At 42.1% G+C, this 20,588-nt stretch overlaps 2 protein-coding genes across 3 annotated transcripts; both read left to right on the top strand.

The window, feature by feature from the left end:
* Positions 1 to 1,456: 1,456 nt before the first annotated feature.
* tal2 (T-cell acute lymphocytic leukemia 2) lies at positions 1,457 to 3,724 on the top strand. Its single transcript, XM_031569960.2, has 2 exons — positions 1,457 to 1,825; positions 2,442 to 3,724. The coding sequence occupies exon 2, from the start codon at positions 2,458 to 2,460 to the stop codon at positions 2,809 to 2,811; it is 354 nt and encodes a 117-aa protein (XP_031425820.1). The 5' UTR covers positions 1,457 to 1,825; positions 2,442 to 2,457; the 3' UTR covers positions 2,812 to 3,724.
* A 5,522-nt stretch (positions 3,725 to 9,246) lies between these two features.
* On the top strand, positions 9,247 to 19,997 carry ugt2b3 (UDP glucuronosyltransferase 2 family, polypeptide B3). 2 transcript variants are annotated; one of them, XM_012830560.3, is made up of 7 exons: positions 9,247 to 10,040; positions 15,295 to 15,923; positions 16,221 to 16,369; positions 17,124 to 17,255; positions 17,581 to 17,668; positions 17,885 to 18,104; positions 18,601 to 19,997. In XM_012830560.3, the coding sequence occupies exons 1-7, from the start codon at positions 9,328 to 9,330 to the stop codon at positions 18,881 to 18,883; spliced, it is 2,214 nt and encodes a 737-aa protein (XP_012686014.2). In that variant the 5' UTR covers positions 9,247 to 9,327; the 3' UTR covers positions 18,884 to 19,997. The 2 variants fall into 2 exon arrangements, with proteins under 2 accessions (XP_012686014.2, XP_012686057.2); XM_012830603.3 differs by lacking the exons at positions 15,295 to 15,923; positions 16,221 to 16,369; positions 17,124 to 17,255; ... (1 more) ...; positions 17,885 to 18,104; positions 18,601 to 19,997 and adding exons at positions 10,147 to 10,295; positions 10,595 to 10,726; positions 10,995 to 11,082; positions 11,333 to 11,552; positions 12,049 to 12,338 and having other exon boundaries at positions 9,251 to 10,042.
* The last annotated feature ends 591 nt before the right edge of the window (positions 19,998 to 20,588 follow it).

Here is a 20,588-nt window from a genome sequence, read left to right as displayed (position 1 = left end):
TGTGTGTGTGTGTGTGTGTGTGTGTGTGTGTGTGTGTGTCTCTCTCTCTCTCTCTCTCTCTCTCTCTCTCTCTCTCTCTCTGCCTCTCTGTCTCTGTGTGTGTGTGTGTGTGTGTGTGGGGTGGTGCGTGGTGTTGAGAGGACGTGGCGCTGAAAGAGCCGGACTGAGCGTGCATCAGCTCTGCAGGTGCAGGGCCCTCAGAGTTGCAGCCGGGGCTCGTGAATGGAGGGACCCCTCTGATTCAGGGCCGTGGCCCCCGCCGGGGTCCCCAATTCTGCAGGGCCGCCGGATAATCCCTCCCCGTCCCTAATCGGATTATGTAAATGCTCACTTTCGGCACAGAGAGGTGTTTCATGCCAGGCTGCGTCCCTGAAACAACACTTGACGGGTGTAAGAGAACGGCCACAAACGCTTAAACTAGATGTCGGGCCTGGGTGTGTGCAGTTTGATCTGAGGGGGCTCAGGCTGAGAGAGAGGCACAGAGTAAGAGAGAAGGAGGGAGTGAAAGAGAGAGAGAGCGAGAGAGAGAGAATGAAGGGGGTGGGGGAGGGGGAGGAGTAAGGAGAGTTTGGGGATTGGTGGAGTGGGAGAAGTTGCTGACCCACACCTTGGGGAAGCGGCCCCTGTTTCCCATACACCCCTTTAATTTATGTCTGGCCCTTGGAATCGCCCAACAAGATTACCCAGCGTGCAACAAAACTGCTATTGTAAAACTGTCAATCTGGATACGGGGGACTTACTTTTCTTTTGTTCCCCGCTCAGGATATTATCACTGATGGTGATATTTAGTTGTGTTTTTTCATCCGCTTAATTTCAGCCCACGTTAATATTTCCAGCAGGTGGATTGGGGGTGTGTTTTGGGGTGGGGGGGCATTAAGTGGTGCTCATGATATTTCAATGAGCACTACAGCAGTTAGTGTGGGTTATTTATGTGACAAATGTTAAACTTGAAAGACTCCAGTGACATTAATGCTGTTAAGACAGAAAAAGGAGCTTAGCATGCTATATGCAGCCCCACCTCACACCTGGCTAAAGAGACACTCACCAAATCTTTAAATTTACATGCATTTTGTGAAGCGCCGCTCTTAAACAGCTCCGACGCATTGTTTTAGCTGTATTCCGCTTCAGGCTGTTTGTCATTAACACATCAGCCGGTGTGACACGGAGCAATTTGCCATGGGTTTTACACGAGCTTCTCATAGCCCGGCACCGAGCCTCCCGGGCAGGGTGTTTAACATAACGCTGAAATGTTTAACAGGATGTCCCCGTTCCACTCGACAGCTGGAAACATCCTCCTGCATTCAGTCTCTTTTACACAAGGAATGTGTGTGTGTTTGGATGAGGTGGGGGGGGGGGGGGGGGGGGAGTTAGGGGTTTTGTGTGTGTGTGTGTCTTGGCAGGGGGGGTTAGGGGTTTTTGTGTGTGTGTGTTGGGGGTGGGGGGGGGTTTGTGTGTGTGTGTGTGTGTTTGGGGGGTGGTGATGGTGATGGTGGAGTGGCAGCACACGTCACTGGTGAGGGTGCCTATAAATCATAAGGAAGAGACAAGAGCCAGTCCTCTCCTCCCCTCCCCTCTCTGTGCCTCTCGTCAGCCAAGAGAGCGGGTGCCCCAGCGAACAGAGAGCATGAGGAGCTCTGAGTGACTGCACACACACACCCACACCCACACACACACTCACACTCACACACACACACTCGCTGGGATAGGAACAGACTCTGCTACCGGAGCTGCTGCTGCCACTCTCTGTTACTCAGCCTCCGTGCTGAGGACCTGCGGAGGACATCTCTGTAAACCTACAGCTTCTGCAAGCAACGACACCCACAAGGTGAGGCTACACTCAGATACATCCTGATGCTGTTTATTTATTTATTTGTTTGTTTATATCTTCATAACATGCATAGGAATTTTTTTAAATGAATGACTTTCTGATGAGGACTGGGATAGATTGCCGCCAGTTGCCTTGGTGTTGCAGTAGAAGATCTACAATTCTTTTGACATCTAGTCATACGTGCTCCTCATTTCAGGATTAATTGATTCAAGTCATCCGAGTTCTAAATTGATTAATTTGTTTAATTATCTCATTAAGCACGCTAATATAGTGCACGCAAAGCGCTGCTCGGGTCACGTAGGTATCTTAAGAGGCAGTCTCTAATGGCATTTGTTGAGCATCTTCCTAAATTCCCATATTTACAAATGCAGTATCAGGTAGGCTTCAGTGTCAAATTTTTTATAAATCTCCTTCAGAGGAAATGTATTTCCTCTTGTTGATTCGACATCGATTTCTACTGGTGCAATTTCAGATTTTTCATCTCTATAGTCTTGTCTATGGTAAAGCCAACCATCAGTTCTTTGATACTAGTATCTTCTTCATCTAAACTTACCTGCATGCTTTGTTTCGCATTCTTACATACTTAATTGCTTTATTTTTTTCAAACCCCCAGGTCAGTCTCGTCCGCTATGACCAGGAAAGTGTTCACCAACTCGCGGGAGCGCTGGCGGCAGCACAACGTCAACACAGCCTTCACCGAGCTGCGCAAGCTCATCCCCACGCACCCGCCCGAGAAGAAGCTGAGCAAGAACGAGATCCTGCGCTTGGCTATGCGCTACATCAACTTCCTGGTGCAGATACTGGAAGCCCAGAGCGATGGAGGTGGTGGAGGCATCCAGCCCTCCGGTCAGTCCCCAGCGTCGCTGCTCAGCTTCCTGCGGGGCAACATGGAGAGCCTGCAGGCCTCCCGGCCCTGGGCCCTCACCAGTGACACGGAGGCCCCCTCTCCCAGCTCCAGCTGTGACAGCTCTGAGGCCTGGTAGGGCCCGCTAGAGAGCGAGGGAGAGAGAGAGAGAGAGAGAGAGAAGTCCCTGTAAAGCCACAAAGTTCTTTTCATTTCTGGAGGTCGACTTCAAGGTGACCTCTCTTTAACTGTTAAAGTGAGCAGGAGTGTGCAGAGAAGGATTGGTTTTTGTGAGGAATGGAGGACGATTTGCTGTGGTTTTCATTTTATTTACGCACTTGACTTGAAACATGGACGTCACCTCTACGCTTTTACATTCACTGTATTTATTTCAAGGACACTTTCATCCAAAGGGACTTCTACAAAGGGCAAGTGTACATTTTAATCACTGTGTGTGCGTTCTTCCCGGAATAGAGCCCTCAACCATGACTCTGGTACCGCTCTGGTACACCAGTCGAAGGAGGAAAAAACTGGAAACGGGGAAGATTTTCTTAATGATGTGAGACATTTAAAACCATCTCTAAATTATCTATTCAATTTAACTTAAAAAATATATATAAACATTTTTAACTGAGAAATACGAGATACATTGACGACCTTATACACCAGATTGACCCAGTCCAATCCCGTGTTTGTGTTATTTCATTCTCATTTTCACAGGACTTGTACCTTGTGACACTGAGTTTTCGTTAGTTTTATGATGGTACTGTTGCGGTTCATTTTATTACTAATTTGACAATCCTACTAAATTGTGGGTTCATTTGACACAAGGATGTTACTTATTTTTTTGTACAAGTATTTGTGCTCTTTTGTACAAATGTCATATGGCCAAAGACTATTATTTGCCCTTTGTTTTTGTTATTGTAATGTATTTTATCGTGTTATGAAAGTGTGTAAATGTGTATTGTTTATTGTTTTTTTAAAACATATAATTTATTATTTATTGTAACTATTTATTTGAAACATGATTTTAAAATAAAGAAACTTCTAAAATCCATTCATGTGTTCCCAGTATTTGAAAGTATTCTCTGGCGAACCCATACATACATACATACAGTGGGGAAAATAAGTATTTGAACCCCTGCCGATTTCGCAAGTTTGGCCACTTGAAAAGAAATGTGTGATCTATAATTGTAATGGTAGGTGTATTTTAACAGTGAGAAATAGAATATCAACAAACAAATCCAGAAAACTGCATTTTATAACATTTATGACTTTATTTGTATTTGATGCAGAAAATAAGTATTTGAACCCCCAAGCAAACATCAAGAATGCTTGCTCCCAATGACCAGTTATGTGCCCAAGAAGCACACAGATTAGTCCTCATTAGGCCTAACAAGGTACACCTGATCTCAACTGGTGATGTGTATAAAAGAAACCTGTCCAAATAATCATACTTCACACCTTCAACCTCACCACCATGGGCAAGACCAAAGAGTTGACCAAGGACGTCAGAGATAAGATTGTAGACCTGCACAAGGCTGGAATGGGTTACAAAACCACCGGCAAGCAGCTTGGTGAGAAGCAGACAACTATTGGTGCGATTATTCGTTAATGGAAGCAACACCAAACAACTGTCAATCGCTCTAGGTCTGGGGCTCCATGCAAGATATCCCCTCGTGTGGTATCGGTGATCATGCGAAAGGTGCAGAATAACCCCAGAACTACACAGGGGGAGCTTGTGAATGATCTCAAGGCAGCTGGGACCACAGTCACCAAGAAAACCATTGGCAACACACTACGCGGTAATGGTTTGAAGTACTGCAGCACTCGCAAGGTCCCCCTGCTCAAGGAAGCACATGTACAGAGCCGTCTGAAGTTTGCCAATGAACACTTAAATGATTCTAAGGAGGATTGGGAGAAAGGATGTGGTCAGATGAGACCAAAATCAAGCTCTTTGGCATCAACTCGACTTGCCGCGTTTGGAGGGGGAAGAATGCTGAATATGACACCATCCCCACCGTCAAGCATTAAGGTGGAAACATTATGCTTTGGGGCTGTTTCTCTGCCAAGGGTACAGGACGACTCCACTGCATCGAGGGGACTATGGATGGGGCCATGTAACGTGGAATATTGGGCTTGAACCTCATTCCCTCATTCCCTCCCATTGAAAACGCAACCTTAAGGATTTGGAGAGGATCTGCAAAGAGGAGTGGACCAAAATCCCTCCTGAGATGTGTGTAAACCTGGTGACCAACTACAAGAAAAGTCTGACGTCTGTGCTTGCCAACAAGGGTTATTCCACCAAGTACTAAGTCATGTTTTGCTAGGGGTTCAAATACTTATTTTCTGCATGAAATGCAAATGAAGTCATAAATGTTATAAAATGCAATTTTCTGGATTTGTTTGTTGATATTCTGTTTCTCAGTGTTAAAATACACCTACTATTACAATTATAGATCACACATTTCTTTGCAAGTGGTCAAACTTGCGAAATCGGCAGGGGTTCAAATACTTATTTTCCCCACTGTACATGCTTTCAAGATGCTAATATTTGAAGAGTGAAGTTGATTTTTATTTTGAGTTTATTTTGTTGTCTCTATTCCTTCTCTAACACTGCTGTTGGTCTTCATCGCACACACAAGTGCAGCACTAAAGGCACCTTTTCCCCCTAAATCAGTGTGTGTGTGTGTGTTTGTGTGTGTGTGTGTGTGTGTGTCAGCGGGCCCTCTTGAATAGGCTGCTGACCAGCTGAATGTCCGGCACAGCATGTCTCGGACTGTGACCATAGCGACGACCTCTGGGGACAGTCTGAGGGGAGGTAAAATGGACCGAAAGAAAAGACAGCTTAACTTGTGCCCCTGTGTCATGAGGTCATCAAGCAGTCAACACGAGGACACTCTTTTTCAACTAGACATGGTCATTTGACTCTGAAGTGGGGCTGAACGAGGGGCATTTGGATGGAGGAGGACCTTTGGCCTGCTGCTTGGGCTCCTGTGTGACGTGTAGAGAAACAAATCCTTTTCTGAAGTCTAAAGCGTTTTCTTCTCCTCATCTTCCCTGCAATATTGATAGAGTAGCGTGGTGAAAGTGTTATTTCTGGCCCTCCCCTACAGAGGAGTCCAGAAATAAACAGTCCTGGCAGTTTTTTGGTGCCAATCTTAGAACAAAAAAGGGGGTTTAGGAAACAAAACAACCTTTGTGAACAGTTACTGTAATCAACCTGTCTTGTACATGCGTTACTCCCTGGATGTCATTACTAGTAATACACATTCATGCACAGAGCAGCTCTAAGCCTGCCAACCAATCAACCCGTTTTAAATGCAAAGCTGCCCACAACCCCCCAGCCACCCCCATCCCCACAGCTCCTTTCGTGTCTGAAAAAAGCTGTGACATTTGCAGCCCAGAGTAAACACAGTGTTGGTTTAATCTTTTTTCCCCACAGTTAAATCCTCTAGTGGTGTGAAAACAGAGCCGCATGCAGCTGAACATACGCTTTCGCAGGACTGCTGGGAATTAACAGGTGATGCATCCTTCTTTTCTCTGACGGCTGTGACCGTTTAGTGACTCGGCACCGAAACACACAGCAGCCATTTGTACTGTTGCGCCAGACGTACACAAGGCTAAATGCTGTGCAAACAGCCTCTTATTTGCCCCTTTTTTGCAAAAACATTTTAAATCAAAGAGGTGTGAGAGACATATTTTGAAAACTATCTACCACAACTCACCTTATCTCACAAAGTCACCTCACACCATGGGCAAGAGAAATGAACAGAGAGAGCTTGTTTAATTTCAAAACGGCACACCCTCGTGGTTGTAATTACTATTATCACAGCACATATGTAAATACTGATATCACAACAACATATGTGAAACGATCATTTAGTAGTGGCAGTTTTAGCTGTATTATTTAACTTTGTGTAATTGTTCCATGAAAACCTTGGAACACTCACAAATAGCTTACCTAATATTGGATTACAGCCTTAATGTTAAGTTTACTGTTTCTTATTTTGTAATGATAGTAATAATAACAGTAACAACAACAGTAAAGCTATATATCACTTCTTTGATAAGGCTCTTATGTTTCCATCATGTGGTGGAATTGGCTTCCGGTACAGCATGGTAAACATAATTCAACAGTGCCAGTAACAGACATAGGCATCACATTAGACATTCAACATCACATTAGACATTAGGCAATAGACATTAGACATCCAACATCACATTAGACATTAGAAACAATGATTAGCACAGCAGACATTATTCACAGATGCCACAGGACAAAATTAGCAGACAATTGACATACAAGATTTAAGTTCAGGTACCTTTGTCAGACCTGGAGAGAATTGTTCAGAGATTTTATAGCAGTGGGGAAAAAACTGGGTTTTGAAACTAGATGTTTTAGTGGGCAGGGGCCTATAGCGCCTCCTAAAGGGCATCAACAGGAAGAGGTGGTGAGCAGGGTTAGAGGGACCAGAGACTTTTTTTTTTTGGTCTTTTGATTGTGCGTTTGTGATAAAGCGATTCAACTGATGGGAGGAGGATGCCAATAATCTTAGATGATTCATTGTCTATGCGCTGCAGTTTTCTGTGTGTTTGACTGTCTAAGCTGCCATACCAAACTGTTATGGAGAAGGTGAATTTGCTCTCAATGATTCTTATTCTTAGTTCAGAACATCATACCTAACCTGGTATAGGCTACTGGAAAAAGAGTGGTAATATCTGTTCTGTAAGGTGGGGCTGGAGATTGCTCAAACCTCCCATAGGACTCAGGAGGTCAGTATCAATGTCAGGGCTTCTTCATAAATTGTCATCTCCTTTAGTTTTTTCCAGATAGATCTTGTGTAATTTGGCAATAGTGTAGTGTCCCCTGTCTCTGCTGATGAAAGCAGAATTTCTTTCATTTTTATCATATTTGTTAATGAATGTCAACATGTTTATGCAGCTTATGATTATGCTAAACAGAAATGTTTTTCATCCCTGCAGCTTTCATAGCTCTTGTTTTGATCCTTTTTTATAAACTTCTCATGAACACTCACACTGGGAGCTGTGATTCCAACCTTCTATTTTAAAATCTTCAAGCTATCTTTCTAAGCAGCTGGCATATCCTGTGATGGACTGCTAAAGCACAGTTTGCCACTTCTCTAATTCTCATACACATACATTTACAATTGCATTGTTACAGCACTATGTAGTGCTCAGCTCTGTATTTCCTGTATACAGAGTTGCCTTGATAGAAAAGGAGTGGACATACCAAGTGGGCAGTTTTCATGATATAGCATCATGAAATTCACATGAAATTTTCAAGTTAACTTCAAATCTGTTTATCGGATGAACTGGTCTCTAATGCACACAACCACTACACTCACAAAATTGAAAAACTGTGTTCACCTTCTTCAGTAAGTGTGAATGTCCTCTCATTTTCACCAAATGAATGGGGAGTCTATTGCACGCAACACAATGTTTAAACACAGGGGTTTCTGGAGTTTGGTGTTGCATACCTATTAATAGAGGTGGAAAATGTTCACCTTCCTTAATAGGTATGCAACACCGAAATCCCAATTTGTATTCAATACCTCCTTTCGCCCCAGTATATCTTTCTCATTGACTGTTCTCTACCAAGTATAAGGGCAATCATCTATTGAGAGCACATTTCCTTATCTGCGTCTACCACACTGTCTGAATCTCTTATCACAATGGACCAGATCAGTGGCAGAAGCCTTTCTCTCTCACGCTCTCTCTCTCTCTCTCTGTTTCTCCCTCTCTCCCTCTCCCTCTGGAAAAAAAACTGGGTCCCAACCAATGGGCCTTGAGCTCTTTATCCCCCACCTCCATTCCCCCTTTAAACCAATTGACGCTGTGCATGTTAAAATATTCCCACAGCTCTCTTGTTACCCCGAGCCTCTCTCTCTCTCTTTGCCTCACACCATTCACACCCCCCTCTCTGTCGCTCAAGTTTGATCTGGCCCAAGCAGAAGAGGCCATCTCTGTCTGGGCTGCAGGTGCGGGCTCCTCGGGAGTGGGGAGCACCCCATTGTGTGCTGGACAGCACCCTCTCCTCTGAAGCACTGTGTTTTTATGGGGCCCGCATTGACAATCACACATTCTAATCAGATTAGGCAAATATATACTTCAGAAAGCAATGCGCTGTGACATCGGGGGGGGGGGGGGGGGGGGGGGGGGGAAGCATGGGCAGGAAGCCATGATGTGAACAAAAAGAGGAGAAAAAACCAACAACAGACACTGTTGAAACTCGAGCGGTGTTTCAGACGTGATTTGCATCACAGAATACTTGTCTCGTCATCTCTACATTTTCCACAGTGAGAGGCCTTGAAAAGCGTCAGTATATCGCGCTGCAGCACTGACATCTTGTATGTTTGTCAAGTTTTTGTTGGGATTTTATTTCTTAGTTTTTCTCAGTTTAAAATATACTCTATACTGACATACAGTGCTTCCTTTAGTTTCATTAACCACTATGTAATCATTTACTCAACAGCATGAACTTTGAGCAGGGGTTAAGCATGTACCTCTGTACAGGGGAGAAATGTGCCCAACCCCTGCTTGAAGTTCATGCTTTTAAGTAAATGATTGCATAAAACTGATCACAGCCTACAGTTATGAGCACCATTGGCTGTGGCATGCTTGATTTTTCATCATGAAAGCTGGATGTGTTATTTTAGTGCTTTTTGCACTGTGCATCGTTGAGAAGGTAAACTGTGGGAACATCTTGGTCTGGCACACTGAGGGAAGTCACTGGATAAACATGAAGCCTGTGCTGGACACACTGATCGACAGAGGCCATCGTGTCACCATCCTCTTTCAGAACGCGTCCATGTTCATTGATCCCAAGGAACACGCGCAGTACAACTACCATCTGTTTAACGTCTCCATTCCCATGTCTGAAGTGGTGGAGTTTTTTGACGACTTTGTACACTTTTCACTGTATGAACTTGACCATTTGAGCTATGTGAGGATTTACTGGAGGCTACATGACCTCATGAAGAAAGATGCCGCACTTGGCCTCAGAATTTGTGATGGCATTCTTAGGTCAGATGCCCTCATGGACAAACTGAAGCAGGCCAAATACGACCTTCTCTTCGCAGATCCTATTTATCCCTGCAGCGAGCTGGTGGCTGAGGTTCTGAACATACCCTTTGTGTACTCACTGCGCTTTTCAGTGGCCAACACCATGGAGAGACTCTGTGGACAGCTGCCAGCTCCACCATCATATGTTCCTGGCACCATGGTGAAACTGACAGACCAAATGAGCTTCTCCGAAAGACTCATCAATTTTGTGTTCTACCTGGTGCAGGATGCTGTGTACTGCATCACATGGAGACAGTATGATCAGTATTACAGTGAGATTTTGGGTAAGAGTCATGATTGAGATGTACTAAGTGTGAGTGCAGAGACATACAGTATTCCCCAGCTGATCCCACCTTTACTTATGTTAACGCTACTCCGATCCTCACAGGAAAGCCCACTTCTTTCTGTGAGCTAATGGGCAAAGCTGACATCTGGTTGATCAGGACATACTGGGACTTTGATTATTCCCGCCCCATCCTTCCTAACTTCAAATACATCGGGGGAATTCACTGCAAACCTGCCAAACCCCTACCAAAGGTGAGTCTGAACTCAGCATCCCTATGTGATTCTGTTTAATGTACTCTTTTTGATTACGTGCTGATTGACTTTATTTAGTTTCCATTCATAAATACGTACCAGGGCCATTGAAACATTTATCATGTTCTGCAATACCATTTTGTTGTCACATAGAATACAAATAATAAAAAAAAAAATTACAAATGATTTGTGACCATAGATACTGCATTTAGATAATGAATTAAGCTTGATCTATCCCTTCCAGTTTTACGTATAAAATCTATAAAAATGTTCTGAGCACAATGTTTTCATCCCACCAGGACATGGAGGAGTTTGTTCAGAGCTCTGGAGATGATGGGATTGTGGTGTTCACCTTAGGATCAATGATCGCAAACCTCACCAAAGAGAAGAGCAATACTATTGCCTCTGCCTTGGGGCAAATCCCACAGAAGGTTGTATAGCCTCAGTGTCCAGCGCATGTCTGATTATCCCAGATATTATGCTCTGAGTATGAACTGTTTTGTTTGAACAATGTGAATGATTTGTTTCTACTCTTTCTAGAACACAAAGGTGCTCGCAAAAATTGTTGATGCGATTTACTTTGACAAGCAAATCAAAAGTGCAGTCCATATACAGTATACACTCAGTATTTTCATGTGTAAGTTAGGATTGTTTTGAATCTGGGCTGGCCACTCATTGTAGTGTGCTCTTACCTGACAGGTGTTGTGGAGGTACAAAGGTGAGAAGCCAGAGAGTCTTGCCCCAAACACCAGACTGTATGAATGGATCCCACAGAATGACCTACTGGGTGGGTATTAGACAGTGATGATACGCTTCTGATGTTTCCTGTAAATCATCTGATAGATCATACCCCAAAACACTTAATGGTCATGGCATCAAGTCTTAGCAAAAGCAAGCACTGATCAAGGACTGACTAAATGTTTTTTATATCCACTGTAGGTAATTGTGAATATAAGCGTCTTCTGCTTATAACCGCTACCAAAATCCCAACACAATCTAAATTACAGCAAAATGACTCTGTTTTCTTTTTTTGCCAGGACACCCAAAAACTAGGGCTTTTGTGACCCATGGTGGGACCAATGGATTGTATGAGGCCATTTATCATGGTGTGCCCATGGTGGGTATTCCACTATTTGCTGACCAGCCAGACAACATGGTGCACATGAAGGCCAAAGGAGCTGCTGTCATCATGGACTACAACACCATGCAGACCCAAGACCTTGTGGAGGGACTGAAGACTGTGATCAATGATCCATCGTAAGGCTTAATTAATCTTCTGCTCACTGTATGATATCGTCTCTATATAAATATGCATGAAATATTTTGATATTCGTTGGTGACCTGGTATACCATTTTGGTTGAAAAATAAAACAATAAATAGTGGTTCAAAAGTTGCAGTCAGTGGTTTCAGCAGCTAAATAAATTATTCTAGACCTATAATAATGATATTTACTCTACTCTATGGATGATAATTGGGATTTTAAGTTTTCGGTGTATTGTCATATGTAGTTTCAAGTATCGCTCTCATTTGTTGGCAACTTAGAATGTTTGGACATGTAAACAGATACATGAAAACAAGGACAACTTCCTGAAACAAGGAACCAAACTGTGTAAAGTGCATAGTATTACATTATTATTTATGTATCATGGCTTTAGAGTTGCAACATTCAGCATTTTCATTTTTGTCAACATACTGTAAATCATTCACTATTACTACTTTTGCTGATTATTTTATTGCCCATTTGTTCCACAGGTATAAAGCCAGCGCCACAATACTGTCAAAAATACACCACGACAGACCAGAGACACCAAGAGATGAGGCTGTGTTTTGGGTAGAATATGTGATGCGCAACAAGGGGGCCAAGCATTTAAGGGTAGAAGCCCATAACCTTACATGGTACCAGTACCATTGTCTTGATGTGTTTGCTTTTATGATTGGAATAGTCCTACTGGTCCTCTTCATGTTTATCAAAACTTGCAAGTTTTGCTTTAGAAGGTGCTGTTTGAGATCAAATGAAAAGAACAAACAAGAGTGAGGGATATTTGCACTGCATTTCTTTTATTTTTGAATGTCTTTTTAATGTATTTGCAGCTCTAAAACCCAATCTTGTTCAAATGACCTACAATTACTTTTTGTTTTAATTACTGTTTTTCTGTTTATTTAAAACCATTTCTGTGACTTCATGGCTAGAATTGGTGGCCGATATGTGTTATGCATGCAAATTGTGCTTCATGATGGTGTAGATCAGTGTGATCAGTTCTTAACTGGTGGGTCCCGACCCAAAACTATTTTCATGAAAAGAATGCGATTTTTTTCGCAACCGCGTAACGTTGACCCCATCCACAGAGACTAGGCTACCTAGGCCTGCTAGTTGACACAAAACCTTTATTTTGATATCATGTCCATGCATGTTGTAGTCATGGAAATAGAATGTTGGTTGCAGAGCACTTGCAGTTGTTATATCACTCGGAAGTTCGCTGGCTGTCTAGAGGAAAAAGTTTGACTCGGTTTGACGAATTGAAAGAAGAAATAGCAGCTTTCCTCTTCGAGACTAACTCGCTTTATGCTGAGCTGTTTGACAGTAAGATCTGGCTGGCCCATGTTGCCTATCTTGTTGATGTGTTCGAGCACCTAAACACACTGAACTTATCTTTGCAAGGGAAGGGCCATAATAAGTTTGAGCAGTCCGATAAAGTGAATGCGTTCAAGAAGAAGATCGCACTGTGGGAAAACAGAGTGTCCAAAGACAGGCTGGACATGTTTCCCAACGTTCATCATGAAATACCTCAGCTGGACACTGTCGCGGACAAAAATGCCCTGAAGAGCAGCATTGCGGTAGCCTGACGATGTCATACTCATAATTCTAGTCAGAATATGAGTCTGATACCGCTCCAATGGGCTGTGATTATGGGGCGTGTTTCAACCGAACCAGGGAAAAAAATGCCTCTTCGCTCAATTGGATATATCTAGAACCAATCAGAGCAACGTAGTATGACCATAACGTAGACCATGGGGCCAGCTGATACATTAAACTTTTACTGGGTCCCGTAGGAAGGACGGCAAAAACATCTTTTCGATCGACAAATGCCTTGATCGCGTTTCTCTGTTCCTCTTTCAAAATGAATGTGCTGTCAATGTCTTCTAAAACAGACTCGAATCACCACATTTCAGCTCTCCAACGGCAGCCATGTTTGTTGAAAACGAATTCACCCCAAAAGCTCTTTGGTGACGTGGTTGATTACGTTACGGTTGATCATCTGTCCATCATCGTATAAAGCCCGCCTTGACAATTTGATTGGTACGGCAATGTCTGTCCGCAGATAATTTCTCCTCAATGGAGTAATGCCAGACCGAACTTCCCAACCAAAAAATGTGTGGGCGGGGCTAAGTTCGGTCTGGTATCCAGGCTAGCATTACGGCGCACCTTGGGAAACTGCAATCGCGGTTTCATAATTACTTCCCAGAGACATCGAGTGAAGATGAACAGTGAGTGCGCGATCCCTTTGGAATCGACCTCGAAAGCGTCGCGTTGCCATGTAATGAAGAGAATCAGCTGATTGAGCTTTAATGCAACCAGACGCTGAAAAAGAAACTCGGAGAAGTCAGCCTCTCTCACTTTTGGTGCAGCAGTGTCACGGCTGAGTATTCCTCCTTGGCTAGCCGTGCAATTAAAATCTTACTGCCCAAGCAAAGAAACAGGTTGGACACTGAACATGATTTACGTGTAGCTCTGTCTACCATAGTGCCTGATTTTGAGGCTCTGATCAGATCTAAAAAGCATCCCCAGTTCTCTCATTAATTATCCTAAAACAGCCTAGGCCTGATTTGCTAATTGTTAAAACTGCCTGTTCAGGTTTCATTGTAAATTTGGTCATTGTAAAAGGAGGTAGGTCCATCTCATATTAGTTGCAGTGTTCACATCCAGTTCATACATATGTCAAATCTAAATGGATGAAATGTTAAGAGTATTCTGCCAATTCATATTTTAATCAAAATGGCAATATCATATGTGCAGTAATATTTTCCCCAGTTCTCAAATGAATGACCATAAAACAGCCTAGACCTAATTTGCTGAATTGTTAAAACAGCCTGTTCTGGTCTTGTAAATCTGGTCAATGTAAAAGGCGGTAGGCCCACCTCATGTTATTTGCAGTGTTCACATACAGTTCATACAGTGTGATGTCAAATCTAAATGGATGAAATGTTTGAGTATTTTGCCAATGATTAAATATTTTAATACAAATGCCAATGTAATATCATATGTGCAGTAATGTTTTTGAGAAATAAAATAAGTTCTCTTCAATCTAAAAAAAAGTGGGTCGCGACCTAATGACCATAGGAAATTGTGGGTCCCAAGGCCAGACCAGTTAAGAACCACTGGTGTAGATGACCTCTGCTTGATTAAATATACACATATTGTCTTTAAAATAATTAACACAAATTAAACAAAAAGTCAACCTCAAAATAAAGACCAAATGAGTTCCTAAGTTTAGGTTAGATCCACACATATGATAGACAAAGACATGGCTTTGCCAGCCCACTCCCCCATTTTCCAAAGTCTGTTCCAAGGCAATGGGGTGTTACCTTCTGGATTCCTTGGGAAGAGGTGGATGTATATTCCAATATGTTGAAAAACATGTTCCGCATTCCAAGATTCCAAATAGTAATTCTTATTTTTGCTTGTTTGTCTGCTCACCTGCATCAAGTGGATTTTTTTTTAACAGACCTAAATGCAGTATTACTCTTACTGTGTACCTCTTACGTACCCTATTCCTTTTGGTCAGACTAACCTCTGTTCACACAAGTACTTACCTCTGCTCAAAGTTCATGCTATTGAGTAAATTATTACACAGAACAGATTGCAGCCTAGAGTTACAAGCACCATTGTTCGTGGCATACTTGACTTTTCATCATGAAAGCTGGATGTGTTATTTTAGTGCTTTTTGCACTGTGCATCGTGGAGAAGGTAAACTGTGGGAACATCTTGGTCTGGCACACGGACGGAAGTCACTTTATTAACATGAAGCCTGTGCTGGACACACTGATCGACAGAGGCCATCGTGTCACCATCCTCTTTCAGAACGCGTCCATGTTCATTGATCCCAAGGAACACGCGCAGTACAACTACCATCTGTTTAACGTCTCCATTCCCATGTCTGAAGTGGTGGAGTTTTTTGACGACTTTGTACACTTTTCACTGTATGAACTTGACCATTTGAGCTATGTGAGGATTTACTGGAGGCTACACGACCTCATGAAGAAAGATGTCGCACTTGGCCTCAAAATTTGTGATGGCATTCTTAGGTCAGAGGCCCTCATGGACAAACTGAAGCAGGCCAAATACGACCTTCTGTTCACAGATCCTATTTATCCCTGCAGCGAGCTGGTGGCTGAGGTTCTGAACATACCCTTTGTGTACTCACTGCGCTTTTCAATGGCCAACACCATGGAGAGACTCTGTGGACAGCTGCCAGCTCCACCATCATATGTTCCTGGCACCATGGTGAAACTGACAGACCAAATGAGCTTCTCTGAAAGACTCATCAATTTTGTGTTCTACCTGGTGAAGGATGCTTTGTACCACAGCGTATGGAGACAGTATGATCAGTATTACAGTGAGATTTTAGGTAAGAGTCATGATTGACTTCAAGGCATGAGCACAGCTGCAGAGCTTGTCTTATAGTACAAACTGTGTTGTATGCAACAGATACTGCAGTGCTCGTAACACATACTTAAGGAAGGATAGATTATGCCTGCTCTATATACAGTATGTTTCCCCACACGTCTTTACAACAGCACGCATTTCCTGTCAGGACTTTGGGTTGGATAGCACGAACTGTAATTGTATTTTCAGATAAGGAAACATACAGTATTCCCAGCTGATCCCACCTTTACTTATGTTAACGCTACTCCGATCCTCACAGGAAAGCCCACTTCTTTCTGTGAGCTAATGGGCAAAGCTGACATCTGGTTGATCAGGACATACTGGGACTTTGATTATCCCCGCCCCATCCTTCCTAACTTCAAATACATTGGAGGAATTCACTGCAAACCTGCCAAACCCCTACCAAAGGTGAGTCTGAACTCAATGTGTCTGTGTAGGTCTGTTTGAAATGTTCTTTTTGATGATTTCGGGTCTGTCCGACACGGGAAAAAAACCTGCCTTCTTAAACAGCATTTGGTGGCAGTAAGGCATGAACGCATGTCCGAATCAAATGTTTGTATAAAATTCTGCCTTCTAAGATACCTTTGTTTGGACACATTTTGAAGGCAGCATACATGCATCATTCGCTGCCTTCAAATCAGACAATTATATTTGAATTATTTGAAGTCAGGTGGCAACGGTGTTCTGCGTTGCTAGGTAAGCTGTCTGAAATTAAGTTTGTAGTAGGTACCTTGGTGCCTGCTACGGCAACTGACAGCAGCAAGGCAGCCCTTCCGTTTCAGACAGACCCTTAGTTTCTCTTCATTGACATGTGCCAGGAATATGGAAAGGTGTATCATGTTCTGCCTAAACTGAATCATATTATATCCTCCCTAAGTCATGTATTAGAAATGTGAACACAAACTGACCTTTAAAACTAATGAGGTTGCTGTTGTGAATAATTAATTACATTTCAAAAATGTAATTTTTTTTATTTCAATTCCAATTTTATTTATATAGCGCCAAAACAATAAAATAGTCTCAAGGCGCTTTACAGAGCCCAGTGCCTGAAACCCCCCTTACAGCAAGCACAATGGCGACAGGGGCAATGCTATCTTTATAGTTTTAAATGGTCAGTGGTCTGCGTGTAAGTAGTCAGACACTAATGTTTTCATCCAACCAGGACATGGAGGAGTTTGTTCAGAGCTCTGGAGATGATGGGATTGTGGTGTTCACCTTAGGATCAATGATCGCAAACCTCACCAAAGAGAAGAGCAATACTATTGCCTCTGCCTTGGGGCAAATCCCACAGAAGGTTGTATAGCCTCAGTGTCCAGGGCATGTCTAATATTTCAAATTTCATGCACCGAAGTATTAACTTTTTGTTTTTGCATAATTCTTGTTTGTTCTTAAAAACAAATTACAAAAAAAAGGAAATGTATATAAATACTATTTAGCCATCTATTACAACATGTCTATTTCTGTAGAAATGAAACACAACTCTGTTAATTCAGTTTGCCTTGAAGTAGGAAATCAAAAGCTGAGCACATGTAGCCCACATACTCACCACTTTCCTGTATATGTTAGAATTGTTTTGAATCTGGGCCGGCCACTCATTGTAGTGTGCTCTTACCTGACAGGTGTTGTGGAGGTACAAAGGTGAGAAGCCAGAGAATCTTGCTCCAAACACCGGACTGTATGATTGGATCCCACAGAATGACCTACTGGGTGGGTGTCATTTTCATGGGAGACAGGGAATTTTTGAACCTGATGTCTCCTGTTGCTCGTCTGATAGATTATAAACCGAAACACTTTATGGTCATGGGAAGTCCCTGGAAAAGTAAATGCTGATTAAACATTTGATCTAATATAGGTCATTGTTGATGAAACCATTTGTTATTAACTGCTATTAATCAAATGACATTGTCCTTTTTTTATCACCAGGACATCCCAAAACTAGGGCTTTTGTGACCCATGGTGGGACCAATGGATTGTATGAGGCCATTTATCATGGTGTGCCCATGGTGGGTATTCCACTATTTGCTGACCAGCCAGACAACATGGTGCACATGAAGGCCAAAGGAGCTGCTGTCATCATGGACTACAACACCATGCAGACCCAAGACCTTGTGGAGGGACTGAAGACTGTGATCAATGATCCATCGTAAGGCTTAATTAATCTTCTGCTCACTGTATGATATCGTCTCTATATAAATATACATGAAATATTTTGATATTCGTTGGTGACCTGGTATACCATTTTGGTTGAAAAATAAAACAATAAATAGTGGTTCAAAAGTTGCAGTCAGTGGTTTCAGCAGCTAAATAAATTATTCTAGACCTATAATAATGATATTTACTCTACTCTATGGATGATAATTGGGATTTTAAGTTTTCGGTGTATTGTCATATGTAGTTTCAAGTATCGCTCTCATTTGTTGGCAACTTAGAATGTTTGGACATGTAAACAGATACATGAAAACAAGGACAACTTCCTGAAACAAGGAACCAAACTGTGTAAAGTGCATAGTATTACATTATTATTTATGTATCATGGCTTTAGAGTTGCAACATTCAGCATTTTCATTTTTGTCAACATACTGTAAATCATTCACTATTACTACTTTTGCTGATTATTTTATTGCCCATTTGTTCCACAGGTATAAAGCCAGCGCCACAATACTGTCAAAAATACACCACGACAGACCAGAGACACCAAGAGATGAGGCTGTGTTTTGGGTAGAATATGTGATGCGCAACAAGGGGGCCAAGCATTTAAGGGTAGAAGCCCATAACCTTACATGGTACCAGTACCATTGTCTTGATGTGTTTGCTTTTATGATTGGAATAGTCCTACTGGTCCTCTTCATGTTTATCAAAACTTGCAAGTTTTGCTTTAGAAGGTGCTGTTTGAGATCAAATGAAAAGAACAAACAAGAGTAAATGAGTTTTTATTTTTTGCACTGCATTTTTTTTATTTTCATTTTATACATACCCTTTATTTACTTGAATGTACTTGAACTGAGTGCTGAATGCTGTTTTTTTGTTGCTTTGAAATCATTTCTGTCATTTGTAAATTTTGGCAAATATTGGTGGCTGACTGATGATGTCTAATGTATGCATTCTATCTTTTATGAAAACTGCTCAGGTTATGTCCACTTCATAAAATGTCCATGTGTTGCTTTTTGAAAATAACTCACACTCACCCAGCAATACCTCACTCACCCATACCTCCAGAGCCATACCTTTCTGCGGCTTTAGGTCAGTTTTTGTTTTGGTGCTGAGGGGCCCCTTCCAGGGAGCACAGAACACTAACAGTGTTTGGTTGTGTGGACATGCACAGTCCTGTTTACACACAACCTTGGACATGGGAGGTGGGAGTGCCAGCAAGGAGGCTAAAACCCTGCGCTCCTAGCATCTGTCGCTAGCACGTCTCTTAAGGTGTGTCAGGGAGTGACATGCTTGCTACTGTTACAGCTACATGCAAAAACCAAACCCTCAACGAAAAATGGAAATAATGAATAGTATGAGGGGTCACCCTGGGTTGCCTGGGTTTGTCTATGCCATAGGCCGGCCCTACTTACCTCAATGCCTGTGACACTAGCCACTGATTCCTCCCCTCCTCCATTCTCTTCTAAAATGGCTAAATACAAATACAAGAAAAGCACACATACACTGAAAGCAACAAAAGAGGATATTTTAAAACAAACTCTCAGAATAGCCTTATATTATCACTCTTGCAAGTCCCTTTACTTTCCTATATACCTGCTATAATTATAATAACCATTAACAGCTGGTTGAGTTTGACAGTCAGAATTCCAGCAATGTGTCTCCCATCAACTGAGAAATGGTCTTGCATTCTTAAAAAAATATATAATACAACAGGCTTTTACTGTTCTGCAGAGGAGTCAATATTCCCATGGTGTATAAAATAAGTGTGGTCAGTAGTATAGTAATAACATGTGTTCTATTTCTGTGGAGAGAAGTAGACTGTATACTGCTCACATTTTGTATAGGCCTTGATTAAAAATAAATAAAAGGAACTTATTGAACATAATTTGTTGTTGTGAGTTTACATACAGTACTGTGCAAAAGTTTTAGGCAGGTGTGAAAAAATGCTGTAAATCATCGAGTCTGTCTGGGATTACATGAAGATTGGTGCATACAATTATCTGAGGTAAATAGCTGTGACACCACAGTGTACAAATTGGTCATGCAATGTGATATTATTTTGATGCAAAGGTAAAAGTGAAAAAATGCTGTAAGTCATCGAGTCTGTCTGGGATTACATGAAGAGACAGAAGGATTTGAGGAACCCTAAATCCACAGAAGATATGTGGTTAGTTCTCCAAGATGTTTGGAACAACCTACCAGCCGAGTTCCTTCAAAAACTGTGTGCAAGTGTACCTAGAAGAATTGATGCTGTTTTGAAGGCAAAGGGTGGTCACACCAAATATTGATTTGATTTAGATTTATCTTCTGTTCATTCACTGCATTTTATTAATTGATGAAAATAAACTGTTAACACTTCCATTTTTGAAAGCATTCTTAGTTTACAGCATTTTTTTCACACCTGCCTAAAACTTTTGCACAGTACTGTATATTCCTTTGGAATGACTATAAAATATTATTCTACTGGTATTAACTG

Source organism: Clupea harengus, chromosome 7 (assembly GCF_900700415.2).
Source record: "Clupea harengus chromosome 7, Ch_v2.0.2, whole genome shotgun sequence".
In the NCBI taxonomy this organism is placed as follows: Eukaryota; Metazoa; Chordata; class Actinopteri; order Clupeiformes; family Clupeidae; genus Clupea; species Clupea harengus.
This window is presented reverse-complemented; position numbering and strand designations above follow the sequence as displayed.